Source organism: Sander vitreus, chromosome 3 (genome assembly GCF_031162955.1).
Source record: "Sander vitreus isolate 19-12246 chromosome 3, sanVit1, whole genome shotgun sequence".
In the NCBI taxonomy this organism is placed as follows: Eukaryota; Metazoa; Chordata; class Actinopteri; order Perciformes; family Percidae; genus Sander; species Sander vitreus.
Window position 1 is genome coordinate 4190638 of NC_135857.1, and position 16302 is coordinate 4206939.

The 16302-nt window shown below is 43.1% G+C and overlaps 1 protein-coding gene across 2 annotated transcripts in view; it reads left to right on the plus strand.

Moving 5' to 3' along the window:
* The window catches only part of fndc3a (fibronectin type III domain containing 3A), a 55564-nt gene extending 40046 nt beyond the window's left edge, over window positions 1-15518 (plus strand). For both annotated transcript variants that reach the window (XM_078245771.1, XM_078245772.1), the window contains 12 exons: window positions 1735-1873; window positions 3587-3655; window positions 3767-3885; window positions 4980-5085; window positions 5303-5478; window positions 5619-5732; window positions 6327-6476; window positions 9198-9550; window positions 10082-10294; window positions 10580-10746; window positions 12767-12891; window positions 14767-15518. In XM_078245771.1, coding sequence (XP_078101897.1) covers window positions 1735-1873; window positions 3587-3655; window positions 3767-3885; window positions 4980-5085; window positions 5303-5478; window positions 5619-5732; window positions 6327-6476; window positions 9198-9550; window positions 10082-10294; window positions 10580-10746; window positions 12767-12891; window positions 14767-15090 — 2055 coding nt within the window. In that variant the 3' untranslated portion in view covers window positions 15091-15518. The remainder of the gene's footprint in view (window positions 1-1734; window positions 1874-3586; window positions 3656-3766; window positions 3886-4979; window positions 5086-5302; window positions 5479-5618; window positions 5733-6326; window positions 6477-9197; window positions 9551-10081; window positions 10295-10579; window positions 10747-12766; window positions 12892-14766) is intronic.
* The last annotated feature ends 784 nt before the right edge of the window (window positions 15519-16302 follow it).

A 16302-nucleotide genomic window follows, 5' to 3' on the forward strand; every position in this document is an offset into this window, starting at 1 on the left:
CAACAATAAATTGTAGGCCTGCGTTTTATCTAAATTCTACATGTGTATAATATTCCAAAATCCCTCTACCCACCTCCATTTGTTGGAGATAGATTGTATGCCTCTGCGCTGGCGGTAGCCGTGGCCAGAGGCATTATGTTTTTGGGTTGGCCATTGTTCAGCGCCATAACTCAGGAACAGAAGGGGAGATTGTGGTCAGATAGTGAATTTGTGACACTAATCTCTGCTGCCCACCTTGGAACTGTGGCGATTGTATAGCTCTGCTGTGCTGCCGGGTTGAAGATGTGTGTGAAGCATCTGAGTTTCGCCAAAAAATACCTTTTGTTAAATAGTTTCAATGTCTTCACTACACATATTATACGAGTATAGAACTCTGTCACAGTTTAGTGTCAGAGCTTTGACAAAATCAACTGGTTTTGACAGATTTGTAAAGGTGCTGAATGTCTTAAAGGCATACTATGTAACTTTTCCCTCTTTGGTCCCCCTACAGGTTGTCTCATTGGAACTACAGCCGTGCGAGCTGTAGTTCCAATGAGACAACCTGTAGGGGGACCAAAGAGGGAAAAGTTACATAGTATGCCTTTAAAATCCCATCAGCAATCCCGCCAGTCGGTCCCAAAACGTCCTAGTTAGAGAGTAAATGCCCTAAACATATTCTTTGTAAATCTTTACAGTCCTTCCCTGAAAGAACCAAGCAGGCCTGCCTTATTACATGATCCAATTTTTTTGTTGTTGAAACTTGCCATTTGCTAGCTCCAAGTTTGTTGTTATTTCCCGCTTTTGAAGGGAACGGCAACATGAAAAGAGCGGAAGGTGAGGGGCAAAGCATGACATCGTGCCGGATGACAGGCTGTATCCTGGAAATGTACTTCCGTTGATCCAGACTAGCGGTTCATTTACCACAAAGGCCATTTGTCCAAATACATGTGCATTCATAATTCTCTCGCATTTAGGAGAGCAACTCTGCCTGCGACTGGCAGCATCAGTTGAAATTGAAATCTGTTCATAGTAGGGTTTGGACCTGTAATATATTATTATATATTAAAAATAAAAATGTATTAAACAGTATTGTCTTTTAAAGGATAAGGCTGGTAATATTCTATATTTTGTATTGCCTGTGTGTAGCCTCTGTGTCATAGATCTCCGTTGTTGTAAAAAGCAGAGAAAGCAGCACCACAGCATTCCTAAACATGATACTGACAGAAAGGTATTGTATTAGCCAAACGAACCACCATATGCCCAAATGATAGAAATGTTCATTAGTCACTCTCAAGACTCCCTCCCTCCCTCATTTCCAATTATCTAGCTGCACAGTATGAGGGGAAGCTGGCTGTTGTGCAGGTTTGTCTTGGAACAGTATGTGGATAAGCCGTACTCAGCAAGCTCACAGAGATTTTACATATTATTGCAGATGTGCGGAACTGAAATGCAAATTGCCTCATTTTTATTATTTTTTTGATTGCAATGCTTGTGGTGTCAGAACAGTTTTGTTGAAGTGTATTTGCAGATTTAAGGAGCTGAATCTTATTAATTTGATAATATGGTATTTGTTTATGGCCATTTTAGTTGCAGGTGGGGTGTGTTGTACTCACTCTCGCACTCGGGGCTTGTCATCAGGAAACATAACGATCATTATACACTTGCCCTCAGTGACCATCTATGCAAACAGTGGCCAATATTCTAACTGAGGAATAATATGACTCGTCACTGCCTGAATGCATGCACTTCCTCCAGGTGGCAGCATACAACTCCGAGGGGAAGAGTAACCCTAGCCAGGTGGTCGAGTTCATCACGAACCCTGACAGACCCAGCAGTCCCTGCAGGCCAGTCATCAGAGGAAGAGTCCTGCCCAACAGCTTCAAGATGGCATGGGGTGAGCACGTTCTACCAATTGCCCTTAACCTTATCAAAACTCCTCGGTCTTAAGGTGCTGACATGCCAAGGTAAATGTCGGTGAGCGTCCATCGCCCTAGTTTTTGCGTTTAGCGTGTCACGCTCCGTTGCTACTCGTCAACCTATGTCGAAACTGCATACGAGGCATCGTTGAGTGTAATCCATCTGATTGGCTATGCATTCTTCGCCACTAGTTCTTTGCCGTCTGCATGGTGTGTCAGCTCCTTAAAGTGCTCATATTATGCTTTTTGGCTTTTTCCCTTTCCTTTATTGTGTTGTATATCTTTTTGTGCATGTTATAGGTTTACAAAGTGAAAAAGCCCAAAGTCCACCCCAAAGGGACTTACCATCTCCAACAGAAAACACTGTTCACAAAGTGCTCCAAGCAGCTCTATTGTAGTCCAGCCTTTACTTCAGAGACGAGTTATAATGCTCGCCTAGCTGCTAGTGTGGCACGCCCTCATACTCTGCTTCTGACTGGCTAGTAGTCCTTACCTAGGTACTGAGCATGTGCGACTCCCAACAAAGATGGAACGAAGTGAGATGCTTCACTCTGTAGCTAAAACAGAGAGCTCAACACACAGGGTGAAAAGAGGAGCTGCAGCAATGTGCAGTACAACAAAGTTTTTTGAAAATTAAACCATGTAAACCTATTCTGGAACAACCTCTAAATACAATTACGTACCTGAAAATAAGCATAATATGAGCACTGCCTGGTATGGCCAGTTTACAATTACACTTTTCCCATTGAGCTCTGCCTGACCATACTGTATATGAATCTGCTAGAGACAGATGACATTCTCAGTAGTCCGTACAATAGATGACTGACAGTTCTCTCCTTCATTTAGACATCGGCATGAATCCTTCCTACACCTCAGTGGACAAACACATCACTCACTGCTTTACTTGGTCTCTGCTTCCAGTTTTAAAAATGAATAAATGAAAAATGTCTGCTGCTCTGAAAACATTGTCAAACGTCTCTTGTGTTTCCACCAAAATGAGTTTCTGAAGAAATTAAAGGGCTGAAAAAGGCCACAGTGTCGGAAAGTCGTGCTTCATCTACACTTACATGTCTTGGTTTTAATACTTTTAAATGAGTTTTGGGATTTCTGAGAGGCAGCAAATTCCTCTGTTTTCTCCCCAAATTTGATAGTTTGTTGATTTGCGTCAGCACACATCTTACTGCAATAACTCCATTCTCAAGTGGATTTCGAGACATAGGATTAGTGAAAACTGAGGGTTACACTTTACTTGAAGGTATCTACATAAGCGTGACATGACATAACGGATCTTTTAGTAAGGGTCATTCGGTTTTTGTCATGACAAGTTATGACAACTTGTATATATTTTAAATATTTGTTCTTGTATTCTATCCTATTATTTCATGTATATTGTATCCTATTATTTCATGTATATTCTGTATGTGTGCTGTGTGTCTGATATTTTGCTGCTGTAACACTGTAATTTCCCATTTTTGGGATCAATAAAAATCCATATCTATCTATGATTATGGTTATAGTTAGCGTTCATGTGTCATGACAGTGTCATGTGTTCATGACAGTGTCATGTCACTCTTATGTAGATACCTTCAAGTAAAGTGTAATCAAACTGAGCTTGCTGGCATTGCCTAGTTGGAGAACTTGGTTAGTGCAGTTTGATCATTATTTTTGTCTTTGTTTGTTTTGCAATTTAGAGCCTCCGAAAGATAATGGTGGAGCAGAAGTCACCAAGTATGTTGTGGAGCTGTCTGAGGGCTTAAGCGGTAAGTTGTAAATTAAAGTATTTTAAGCTTAAGCGAAAATGATGTGTCGGACATCGGAAACACAAGGTTATTTAGATAATGTAAATGTATTTGCAATGTGTTTGTATTTAGGCTTGTCTTGGGAGCTGGTGTACTCGGGGCCAGCTATGGAGCACGTGTGTGAAGGCCTGAAGCCCGGCTGCTCCTACCAGACGCGAGTTTACTGCATGAGCGAGGGGGGGCAGAGCCCGGTGAGTCATTCAGCATCAGCACGTGTGCACACAGCCGTGCACACGGCCTTGTGTTTTGCCACAGGAATTCTAAGAGTTTGCTCAATGCAGTTACAATTTAGTTTGATCGCAGGTAGAAAGACTTTACAAAATTGCGCCTGCTTTGCCAGTGTGCCAAGTGCCAAGATTACGATCAAAATGAGTATCTGTCACACAGCTTTACTTACCTAAATGTCTTTTGTCTGACCTAAAATTACAAAAAAGGATCAATTCATATACACATACAATATGTAAACGGACACTCTCACCGTATTCGCTACTGCCGTCCACAACAACGTAGCGACCGTATAAAGCCTGATTATTGTGCACTGTTTTTCTAATGGCTCTAATATTATTGATGCATTTCTCGACTGTGACATACACTGTAATTGCTAGGGGCAGGCAGCCATGAATCTCACCACATCCCAATGGTTGAGCTGATAGATTTTACATGAATAGTTCGAGATATGCACTCTATTTATGGTGAGTTTTAATAGGAAATTGTCATTCAGCCAGTGTCTTATGTTTGGAAATTAGACTATGCTTCCTGGTGGGTAAGAACAAGACAAAAGCCCGCTAATCGGTTAACCCTCGGTGCATGTGTCAGAGGATGTTTTTCTTAATTAGTTCAGTTAACAGACACTCTTCATTAATTTCTTCATCAGCTGTTAGTGCATGCATTTATTCATGATGGGGCTTGTAAAGAAACATGACTCACGGTGGTGCGATCCTGCCTTTTGGTGCAGCACGATGTGACATAACGCTCACACGTGTGCCTTTTGTCACAGAAGTTGAGAGACCTATTTTTATTTCGCTCGCCACGCAATCTCTGTCTGACTTTATTCATGGCTTTGTAAGCAACACAGTGTATTTCTCTGTGCGATGGTGTAACCTTGGAACGATGCATTCCCAGTTGTCTCCTTTTTGCTCCGTTGTAGCCTGAATCTGTCCGATAAGCTGGCCAATTTGTATCCACTGTGTTTGTGTTGTGTCGGAGAGAAAGAGAGGAGGGGGATGAGATTGTCAATTTGTTATTTTCTCTGGGTCTTAATTGGTGTGTTGTCTTCCCTCGCAAGCTGTCGGAGACCCTGCAGGTCCAGACTCCCGCAGTGCCCCCAGGGCCCTGCCAGCCCCCTCGGCTGGTGGGCAAGCCCAAAGCCAGGGAGGTGCAACTGCGCTGGGGTGAGTCATTCCTCTCCAACTCAGATCTGTGTGGGATGTTTTCTAGCTTCTGTTGATGCGTTTATTTGCCTAGAAAAACTACCTCAAAGCAGTGAGCTTTGTATTGTTTTTTTGCTGTTTGCACATTTGTCTTTGTGTATATACTGTATTATTCTTTTTTGGAAAACCCTTTTTAAAAGTGTATTGATTTATAAACACTGGCTGCGCTTTTGTTTAGGTCCCCCTCAGGTAGACGGAGGCAGCCCAGTGTCCTGCTACAGTGTAGAAGTGAGTGGGCCACAGTCTGAGGAGAGCAGGGAGGTTTACCAGGGTCCAGAGCTGGACTGCTCTGTGGGAGGCTTAATGCCTGGCAAAACCTACAGCTTCCGGCTCAAGGCAGCCAACAAGGCTGGGGTGAGAAGACAATAACGAGAGAAGAGAATGATTTGTTTTTTCCTGCTACGTGCTTTCACCCCTTCCTCACTTAATCAGATTTAAAAAGTTTAATATGATTATTTGTTGTATTCAGTTGTTTTTCTCTTTTGTGCGAATAGTTTGGACCTCTTTCAGAGCGCTGTGAGGTTTCAACCGGCCCCGGGGCCCCTGAGCAGTGCAAGGCTGCCTCCACCACATGCAAATCCCCCAGCTGTGTTGTTGTGAGCTGGGAGGTAAGACTGGCTCCATTCCCCCACTGACATACACACATTATAATATCACGTGCATCATGGATAGCTGGCAGCTGCATTATTGGGGGTGTCATGATTCCGATTTTAAATCGAAAATTGATCCAAATAAGCTTTGCTCGATTTGGACTACGGAAATCTAAAGCAGGATCGGCGATTCCCCCAGTATTTTTTTCTCCTCCCCCCCCCCGCCTACTTGCGCTCGTCCGAAGAAACAGACAGAGCGTAGCGGCTGGTAGCATGCAGCTAAAGACACAGTGTCACGTAAACAGAATGGTAAACCGTAAAGCATTTGGGCTCCGACGGGACTCCATGATGCATTTATGTGCACCTTGTTAAACTAATGGTGCATTAAGTTGCATCTCGTAACCTCTGAGAACTCAAGCTGTTGTTGCAACGTACCCTTCTGCCGTCCCTGTTGATAAAAATAAATCGAAAATTGAATCAAATAGTGACCTTAAAATCAAAAGTTAAATTGAATCATGGATTTGGACAATCGTGACACCCCTAGGCATTATTTTTAAACTGTGCCATCAGTTTAAGTGCTGGTGGGCATCCTCATTGGGGTTTGTCTTCCAGGCCCCTCCTTGCAACGGAGCTCCGGTGACAGAGTTTCGTCTGGAGTGGGGAGCTGCTGAGGGCAGCATGCAGGTGTGTTACACTGGACCAGGGCTTAGCCATGAAATGAAGGGGCTGCTGCCTGCAACAAACTACTTCTGCCGGGTACAGGTGAGCACTAATGAACACTTTCTTTATTTCATGAAGCCTAGGCTAATTTTCATCTGTTCCCATCCCATCGGAAGCGCAAGCAATTAGAGTTTGGATGGAGCGCAGAGCGGATTTTCTAAAGAGTTGGAGCGTCGCCTTATCTCCCGTTCGATCCCGCTCTGATTTTGCTCCGCTACCGCTCACACCATGAGTTCGAACCCGAGCATGTCTCTGTGTGACTGCAGGCAGAGCTCTGGGCACTGGCGGCGTGGAGGGAGGGCGGGCGCAGTTCATTTGATAAATACAACGCAGCTTTTTTTTCTTTGCTTTTTGGAGCAAGCGGTGATTTTGAGTGAAGCGGGGAGGGGTAAATCTAAGTTTAGCACAGAGCGACATTAAGCAAAACAGCCTGAGCAGAGAGAAGGAACAGCTTCGTGAACATACATTCTCAGCGCTCCACTCCCCTCACGTGCTCGAGTTTATTACAAACCCTGTTATCATTTCAGTATGATTCTTTTTGTGAAGACGTAAGAATCCAAAGGGCTCTCAATATAATGAATAATAGTTTCATTACACAATAGTCTGATTAGTACAAGTTATCTTAGCAGGAGTTTGCTCGATAAGAACAGCCCCGATCAGTGAAACAACAAACATTTTTCAATGTCGAGTCTATGAGATAAATCTGATCAAATGAGTGGGCTGTTGGCCTAAAAGTTTTTAGTGATTTTTTTAATGCAAGGTCAGTATAAGAATATGCAAAGGGGGAACCATTTCTCTCTCTGTCTGTAGCATCGTGGCTCTATGGATAAAGCGTGATTCTACCATTGTCAGGGTTAGGTGTTCAATCCCGCTAAGGCATGATTATGTTTAAGAAAAGGATTGTTACTATTCCTGTGTGCGGGGTAGGACATATCTGGACAGATGAGATCTGGAACAGTCCTGCCTCAGTTGGAAAGGGAAATGCATCACTCATAAATGCTGGTGTCACACCACAGTACTCATAGTTGGGATAGAAATCATCCAAAACCATCGCAACCAAGGTAAATTACATCATGTCGACAGGTTGGGCCCCTGTTTTTGACGATAATGATGGTGGATGTAAACGGTTAACTTCAATAGATAAGAGAAAAGTTCTAAGTCTCCAGATTGTGGAGGTTTTGAAGATTCCTTCCTTGCGTGTTTAGTTGGTCGGCGATGATTCGGAGAACGCTTGTGAACTTTTGATGTGATGTTCTTCTCACATCAGCGCAAAGTGATGAGCCAGTTTTAATTTAGCAGCTGCATAGCACAAGATGATCACTTTTCCGAAATTCCGCCGGATGTCCCTCTTTTTCGGCCGGATGTCCGTTACCTTCCGCTTTCTTTGTGTTGGAATTTTAACTCCGGTGGATTTCTGAGGACTATGGTTAACTGCTCCTCAGATCTCTGCAGGGTAAATCCAGAGTCAGACAGCTACCTAGACTATCAAAACAAGTTCCTTCCTGAAGCTATTTTGCAGAGGCACCGTGGCTCTGCCCGGAGTTTAGCGCCGCCCATGACGATCGTGGTTGGTTTAAAGAAATGCCAATAAACCAGAGCACGTTTCTCTCCCATCCCGGAATGCTGTGGACTAGCCAGACCCTCCTCCGCAGCGCTGTGAAGGAAGGTCTGGCAACGCGAGACTAATGATTGGCTAACGAATGCTTGCTAAGAGTTACATTACCACTGATTATATCTTAATAACGTAGTAAAATAATCTTAACAATTGGTTCCACTAATTAAACTAGTTATTTCATTGTGATGAACGGGCTGACATAGCAGCCAGTTAGACCAGTTCTCCATTGTGCTGTTGCACAGAATGTATCTTTAGATTTTGAGCCATTAAGCCAGATGTGTGTAAAAGAAGAGAACGATTGTGGCATTCAAACATTGGCTTTGTCCTTTTGGTCTGGCTCAGGCTGAAATCTCAGGCCATGCTGAACTCTTGCACACATGCAGTGTGTTATTTTCCACACTTGCCACTATTGGATTGGGAAAGCTGGAAAAGAAAAAAAAAATGGGTATGCATGAATGTACGCAGGTGTGTATATGTGCGCGTTATAGTACGTATATAGGCGTGTATGTATGTGTATGTGTGTGTATGTATGTATATATATATATATATATATATATATATATATATATATATATATAATATGTGTGTGTATATGTACATATACTGTATAAATAAGTGAATAATTAAATCGTCTTAAGTACAAAAGGGGGTAGGACCAGAAACGTTTTTTTTTTTTATTTCTTCCTATTCCTTTTTGAGCATGGAAATCCTTATTTTAATCACTTACTGTAATTTTGAAAGATATGTTTGCTTAGGATTCAGTTTTTCTTGGGTGTTTTTGCCTCTACTGAAATATACATGTTCTTATTTATCTTTTTATTTCGTCGACAGTACAGGCAGTATTCGTACACAAACCATCCCCAAATATTACACTCTGGTCAGGCTATAAAACCAGACTTTCATCGTAATAGTTGATTAAAAACCTAACCCGTATGGTCCTAGTTTTTCAAGTATGTCATTTAATTTTATTTCGTACTTAATGGTTTGGCTAGAAAATAAAAACAATATACTTGGAAGGATTTGTTGAAACCCTCGGTTTACATTGGAATGCCACCTTGTGGTGAAACATGGACACTGCACCTGTCCTTTTATGTCCCGAGTGAGAGTTGACTTGATCAGCTGACTGTGTTGTCTCGTGTGTTGTGCAGGCTGTGAATGTGGCTGGCGTGGGGCCCTTCAGCGAGGCCATGCTGTGCCAGACGCCCTGCTCTGTGCCTGCAGCCGTCAGCAACATCTACGCACTGAAGGAGTCCGAGCTGCGAAGGTACGAGACTCCGGTGGACGCAGATGACGACGAGGAAGAGGAGGATGGCGGTTCCCGGCCGCCGCAGCCGCCACTCTACTCTCCGTCCACCTGTCTGGGCGTTAGCTGGGACCCTCCGTGTGACCACGGCTCCGAGATCACGTCCTACCTGATTGACCTCGGAGAGCGCCAGCCCATTGTTGCTGGTCCCGTCACCAAACACATCATCCAGCATCTGCAGCCCGACACTAGCTACAGGTTGGTGCTTCCTCATCGTAAATGGTTACAAATGTGTTGCATTATGCTTGTGCTACACAGCTTTGCACCTTTTCAGATGAGAGCTAACAGCTTTGAGACTGTTGGATCTCAGTGCATACAAGTCAAAGAATGGGATACAAATCAATTACAGAGACACACACACACACACACACACACACACACCACTCGTGTATTAACTCTGTCTACTGAAGCAAAATATAATTAGTTACATTTGTAAATCCAGGTTATTCTGGCAAGAGCTGGCAGCTGTTTAGGAAACAGTTGGTGTCTCCACATTTTTCTTTTCACACACCTACTAAGGCTTGACAGTATCAGGCTGGTGCCTTGTCTTTATTTCTTTCAGATTTTAGGATTATAAAACAGGTGTATTTTTACAGGTAACTCAGGTTAAATGAAGAAAAAAAATGTCCGTCATGGATTCATAATTCGTACATAAAATGTCCTGCTAACAATACTAGTAGAGGCTCAACATCAACATCAGATGAGATAAAATACTGTTCTCTTCTTCAGGATCCGAATTCAAGCCCTGAACAGCCTGGGAGCAGGCCCCTTCAGTCACACCTTTAAGCTGAAGACCAAGCCCCTGCCCCCGCAGCCACCCCGCCTGGAGTGCACCGCCTTCAGCCACCAGACCCTCAGGCTCAAGTGGGGCGATGGCCCAGCCAAAGCCGCCACCTCAGACGCCCTCCAGTATCAGCTGCAGATGGGGGACAAGAGCGGCAGGTCAGTGGCCCATTAGTCAGACGAGGGCAAGTCACCTGACGAGAGAGAAACCGATAAGAGAGGAGACATGGTGTTTGAGCAAAAGCTTCAGATAACTGTATCAAGGAGGGTGGGGGTACGTAGAAAGTATTGCACCAGATGGGGCATTTTTACAGCTGATGATGTGCTTTATGCCACTGTATATTTCCAGACAGAGGAGTCACTCGTCTCGTTTGCTTTTTGTTATCTTTTGCTCATTAAATCCTTTCTCTCTCTCTGTTTTTTTTCATGTTCCTGTCATTGCAGATTTATATCCTTGTATAAAGGACCATGCCACACACACAAAGTCCAGAGGCTTAATGAGTCTACCTCTTATACGTTCCGCATCCAGGCCTTTAATGAGGCGGGCGAAGGGCCCTTCTCCAATGTTTACACATTCACCACCCCACGCTCTCCTCCAGCCCCTGTCAAAGGTACACTTCCAGCCGTTTCTTTCTTTCTTTCTCAATTCAATTTTCAATCCAGTATGCTTTATTGACATGACTGTCAGGTGAACATTATTGCCAAAGCGTCAAGGATAATACAATTCAATTAACAATAATGAGATGAGGAAAAAAAACATACATTTTGTTGAGTAAACTAAAGTAGTCGTAAAGGAGAAGGCAGCTGTCGTGTGGTGTTGTGCTTGTTGTATCCAGGCTTTGACGTGCACTCGCATATCTCGCCGCTTCTATGGCACTGACACTACTTTTTCCCAGTAGATGTTGCATTTTAGTTTGGTCAGAGTGTATAGCAATTTTTTTTTTGTAAATAACTTTGTTCTAGGGCGCCCAGATAGCTCAGCTGGTAGAGCGGGCGCCCATATATAGAGGTTTACTCCTCGACGCAGCGCGCCCGGGTTCGACTCTGACCCGATGCCCTTTGCTGCATGTCACTCCCCCTTCTCTCTCCCCTTTCATGTCTCCAGCTGTCCTGTCAAAATAAAGGCTGAAAAAATTAATTAATTTAAAAAAAAAAAAAAAAAAAAAAAAATGTCTTCATATGTGCTACATTGTAGTGATACTGTATCTCTCTCTACCTGATGTAGATCAGCTCTTATTATCGTTACAAACACTCGCTGCTGACGCACAGACACCCAGCGTGCTCAGCGTTTAACCTCAGTCGACCCAGGTTTGACTTGCGTTTGATTAAGACCCAGCAGCCTGAGAGTCACTTGTCGGCTGTCACCATGAGTCGGCTCGTTCAGCGCCGTGCTCTGGTCTCACCCAGCCTCTGCGAAGCCTCTTTTGATCCTACACATTGAAGTCAGTAATGAGGACGTGGGTTTTATTCTCAATGCGGCACCTCCTTTTTGATTCGAGCAGTCTGTCAGTGTTACTCAACAATGATTGTCTCCCTCAACAGTGAAGTGGACTCTCAACCATTAACTGTTTGAATTCAGACTAACCGTTTCAGCATTAGGTTTAAAGCCTACTCACATAATGCCAGAAAGGATTCAAATCCACCCTGCCACTGTGCTTTTTTTCGTGATTACCAGGGCACTTTACCAGTTCAAAGTATCAGTTTGTTGTTTTTGCTGTAAAGTGCCACCTACCTCAAGAAGAGCATGACTCACAGTTGCGGCACCCTGCCAGTAGTTACATGTAGTTGTCTAGAACTCACTCTTCATCCACTGAGCCACTGCACATATCAAAGCAAGTTCTCTTGTAATAAAGCAAATGGTTTCTGTAGCAGGAAAAAAATCCCCCAAAGCTCTGATTCAAACAGAAAGTTCACAGCACATATGACATTTTTTTTTTGGGGAAGTTTGGTGTCTTCCATTTTGCCTTTTTTTTAATTCAAAGCTACAACAAATGTGGTTTGTTCTAAATTCTAACCCTGAGGTTTTAGTGGATTGCACTGCATGAGTTCAAACCAAATAGTTTTGTGGGTATTTGTTTCCCCAAAGTAGTCTTTCACACATCTCGGTGTGCAGTTACTGCCGTTCACAGAGGGCCTGCGTGTACCACTTATACATTTACAAACTTTACAAATAGTTATCAGTGGTGCCTCACAGGAGCTGCTGTGTGCCAGATGCTGGTGTAATTTGTATTTCCACTTGTTAATATTATGGCACATGAAGTAAATCTACAGTAACTCATATTCCTTCGTATTAGAACCCCCTTCTTTTTTTTAAGATTATTTTTTTTTGGGCATTTTAGACCTTTATTTTGACAGGACAGCTGAAGACATGAAAGGGGAGAGCGAGGGGGGAATGACATGCAGCAAAGGGCCGCAGGTCGGAGTCGAACCCTGGCCCGCTGTGTCGAGGAGTAAACCTCCACATATGGGGGCCCGCTCTACCAACTGAACTATCCGGGCGCCCTAGAACCCCTTTCTTGATCCAATTGATTGATCTCTTGTTGTGATTGTCAAACATTGAGTTACGGCAGATATCGCCCACCTTCAGCGGTACTTCTCATTACACCTGCACTCTCTTGTTCCACCCTCCAGTCCCTAAAGTGGAGCGCCTGGATGACAACTCCTGCGAAGTGACATGGGAGACCCTGCCGCCCATGAAGGGGGACCCGATCATCTACACCTTGCAGTGCATGATGGGAAACTCCGAGTTTAAACAGGTACGGATGTTGTTGTGTGGCGGTTTTGGTGCTCCCTCTTGGTGTTTGGTGTCCTTACCTGCGGCTGACCTGTTGTCCATCACGGTGGCCTGTTGATGCAGATCAGGATGCAGATGGATCCAGCAGGGCCTTTTTTAATGTTTTCACCATGGCTTCGCGGCATTCTGCATTAGTCACCGCTGGCTTTAAATTGACCATTATGCAAAGGTCATTGATCCATGAGGTATCCCAGGTGTCTAGCCCCTGCCAGCACATTCAATCCTCTCAGTGGCCTCCAGCCATGTTAACGGGGAGTAATGGCCACTGCAGGCTTATGCTAAACTCACCACACATGCCAATTGAATCAGGGAGTTGAAATATGTGGTTGCCATCCCGCGTGACATTTTTTTTGTTTCCATCCTTAGTGTCAGTCTCAGTGGCCATGACTCAAAGCTCATGTTTAAGAAAGGGGAATTATTCATTTGCTGAGGACAGGAGAGTGATAGAGGCAGTTTGCTTCAGTCTTTGCACCAACCAGGCTAGCGTAGTTCTTATTTTTTTATACTTCTGCTAGTTTGAATAGGCCTTGTCTCCAATATGTTTGATTACATTTCATTTTTCATTTTATTATTTATCTCAAACAATCAACAATGTTGCAAAAGAAAAAATTAAATTAAAACCACAAAATAAAACGTAAACAATCCGAATTTACCAAAAACCAAAAAAAACTAAAAAATAAGAAAGGATAAGTTCGAGAAGGAGCAGGCAGAAGCAAATAGCTTATTTGGTCCTGCCCTTACTTCACAATATTATATTATTACAAAACAAATAGATATGCAAATACAGCATACAATCTTTCAGGTCTTATAATAACTTACAACAATATACAACAATACCTTTACATTCCAATTCCATTCCTATGTTTCGGTCTATTCTTTTCTGTATTGGTCAAGTAATGTTTTCTTTGTTTGATTACATTCCCAATTCATAACCAATAAAAACTGGGAATTTGTTGAATACAATTTTCGGCTTACTGTCATAATTTAAATGAAAAGTTAGGCCACTCGGTAAAAAGGGTCACTCTAGCAACCAAACAGATCTCTGAAAACGTGTGGGTGTGTCAGCTGGGCAAGCCGCTAAGGCAGATGGCTTCCTCCTTCATCCAAGGCAACAGACAACATAACTCTGACAAATAAATCATAAACTGGTCAAAGCTAAAAGAGGGAGGCCTAACTGTTAACGCCTGACACTCGAAAGAGCTGAAAGTTGGGCAAAAGCAGTAAGATGGGATGGATTTTGTCAGCTTTACTGTCCAGTTTAGGTTTCAGGATTACTAAAAGCATCTGCATTACATAGAGCTGCAAAGGTTAATCAATTAATGGATTAGTTGTCAACTATTAAATTAATCTGCAACTATTTTGATAATCGATTAATCAGTTTGAGTCAAAATTCTGTGATTCCTGCTCTTTAAATATGACTATTTTCTAGTTTCTTCTCTCCTCTGTGACAGTAAAGTAAATATCTTTGAGTTGTGGACAAAACGAGACATTTGAGGACGTCATCTTGGGCTTTGGGAAGCACTGATCCACATTTTTCACCATTTTCTGACATTTTAGAGAGCAAAGAACTAATCCATTAATCAAGATAATAATCAACAGACAGTGAAAATAATCATTAGTTGCAGCCCTATAATTACACAGTATTCCTCAGTGATGTGTTATCATAAACATTGATAATGAAAGATGAAAAAGACTCAAATAAATCAGATATAGTGGACTATATCTCACTCCACAGTAAAATACAAAAAAAAACTAGCATATTTTTCACTCTCCCCCTGCCTTATTTTCAGTTTTTAATCACACTTCTTCTTCTTCTCCTCTCCCCTGGTGTTGGCAGGCCTACAAAGGCTCTGCCACATCCTTCCATGTCCAGAGCCTGCAGCCCAACGGCGACTACCGCTTCCGGGTGTGTGCTATCAGGCAGTGCCATGACGCCCCCGAGCTGAGCGGTCCCTACAGCCCCACAGTGACCCTCTCCCCCCAGCGGAGCGACGTGGCGCTGGGCGGCAGCGCGGCCGGCTCGGGGTCCAGGGCCAGCGCCGAGTCCAGCCGATCCAGGCGGAGCATGACGGACGAGCAGTGCGCTTTCCTCCTCCTCATGGTCTTTGCCGTCATCGCCATCCTCATCGCTTTCGTCATCCAGTACTTTGTAATCAAATAAGCAGTTTGCGCCACCCAGCTGCAGGGTTATAGCTTTATTCTTCCACCACCACCCTGTCCCCCCCCCGTCCCCTCTCTCTCTCTCTGTTGTTTTGTATTCTTCGTTTTGTACTTGTATTGTTTTTTTCCTCTGTCAACAGAGTAATCGCGTTAGCCGCATTGCGGTGCAGCGGGAGGGACAGCTGGTGAGTCACAGCTGAATAGCAGTTTAAAAAAAGTGAGGATGTAACACCCTAGTTGGCACCTGTGATACCTTCCTGACTCTCCTGCCTTTGCCAGCCCGTCCCAACTTTGTGGTATCTGTTCAGTTCAGATTTCTGTTTCGTCCTGATCAGCTTCCGGCGCGAAAGGAACTCCGAAAGAGCAGGGATGTGGTTTATTTCTGGGAAAGGGTCGTGGACACGGGGAGGGGGGAGGAGGGGGTTAGGGAGGGGCGCTTTGACTCATGTACTTGTTGATTACAGTATATATAGATATATCTATCTATATATATATATCTATATATATATATAGATATATATAGATATATCTATATATCTATATATATATATATATAGATATATCTATATATATATAGATATATCTATATATCTATATATATAGATATATAGATCTATATATATATATAGATATATCTATATATATACATATAAATATAAATATGTGTATAGAAATAGTCATTATTTATATTTCCATTTATGTGTTCAGTATGAAACTGTTTTTGATAGATGTGTTCCAAAAATAGTATGTAGGTGTGTCATTAGCCTATGTGTGATTTGATCCCGGGACCTGATGGGGCCAGTGTTTGCACAGTGGGGTTGTGTGTCCAGATGTGTCTACTGTATGTAGTTAGTGCCACAGAGGTACACGGCTGGGAGGGCTTCAGGGCCAGATGAAGGGACTTAACCCCCCCCCTGCTGGAGTTTAAGGGGTCTAGTGAGAGAAGAAACCGAAATGAGAATCCTGTTCACACCATTGAGCGTTCATTTAGCACTTTCCAACCTTTTTGATGTTCAGAATGTTTAAGGATGCAAAAATGACTGGACAAATGTTAGTATATTTTTGTACAGTGACGACACAAGGACCTGTAAGTTTGAGAAGAAGAAAAAAAAAGAAAAAATGCTCAGTATAAAGTTAGAAAACAAACAAACAACCAAACTAACAGTGAATTCTAATTATTTTTACTATCATATAGTTATACGGCTGCTTTACT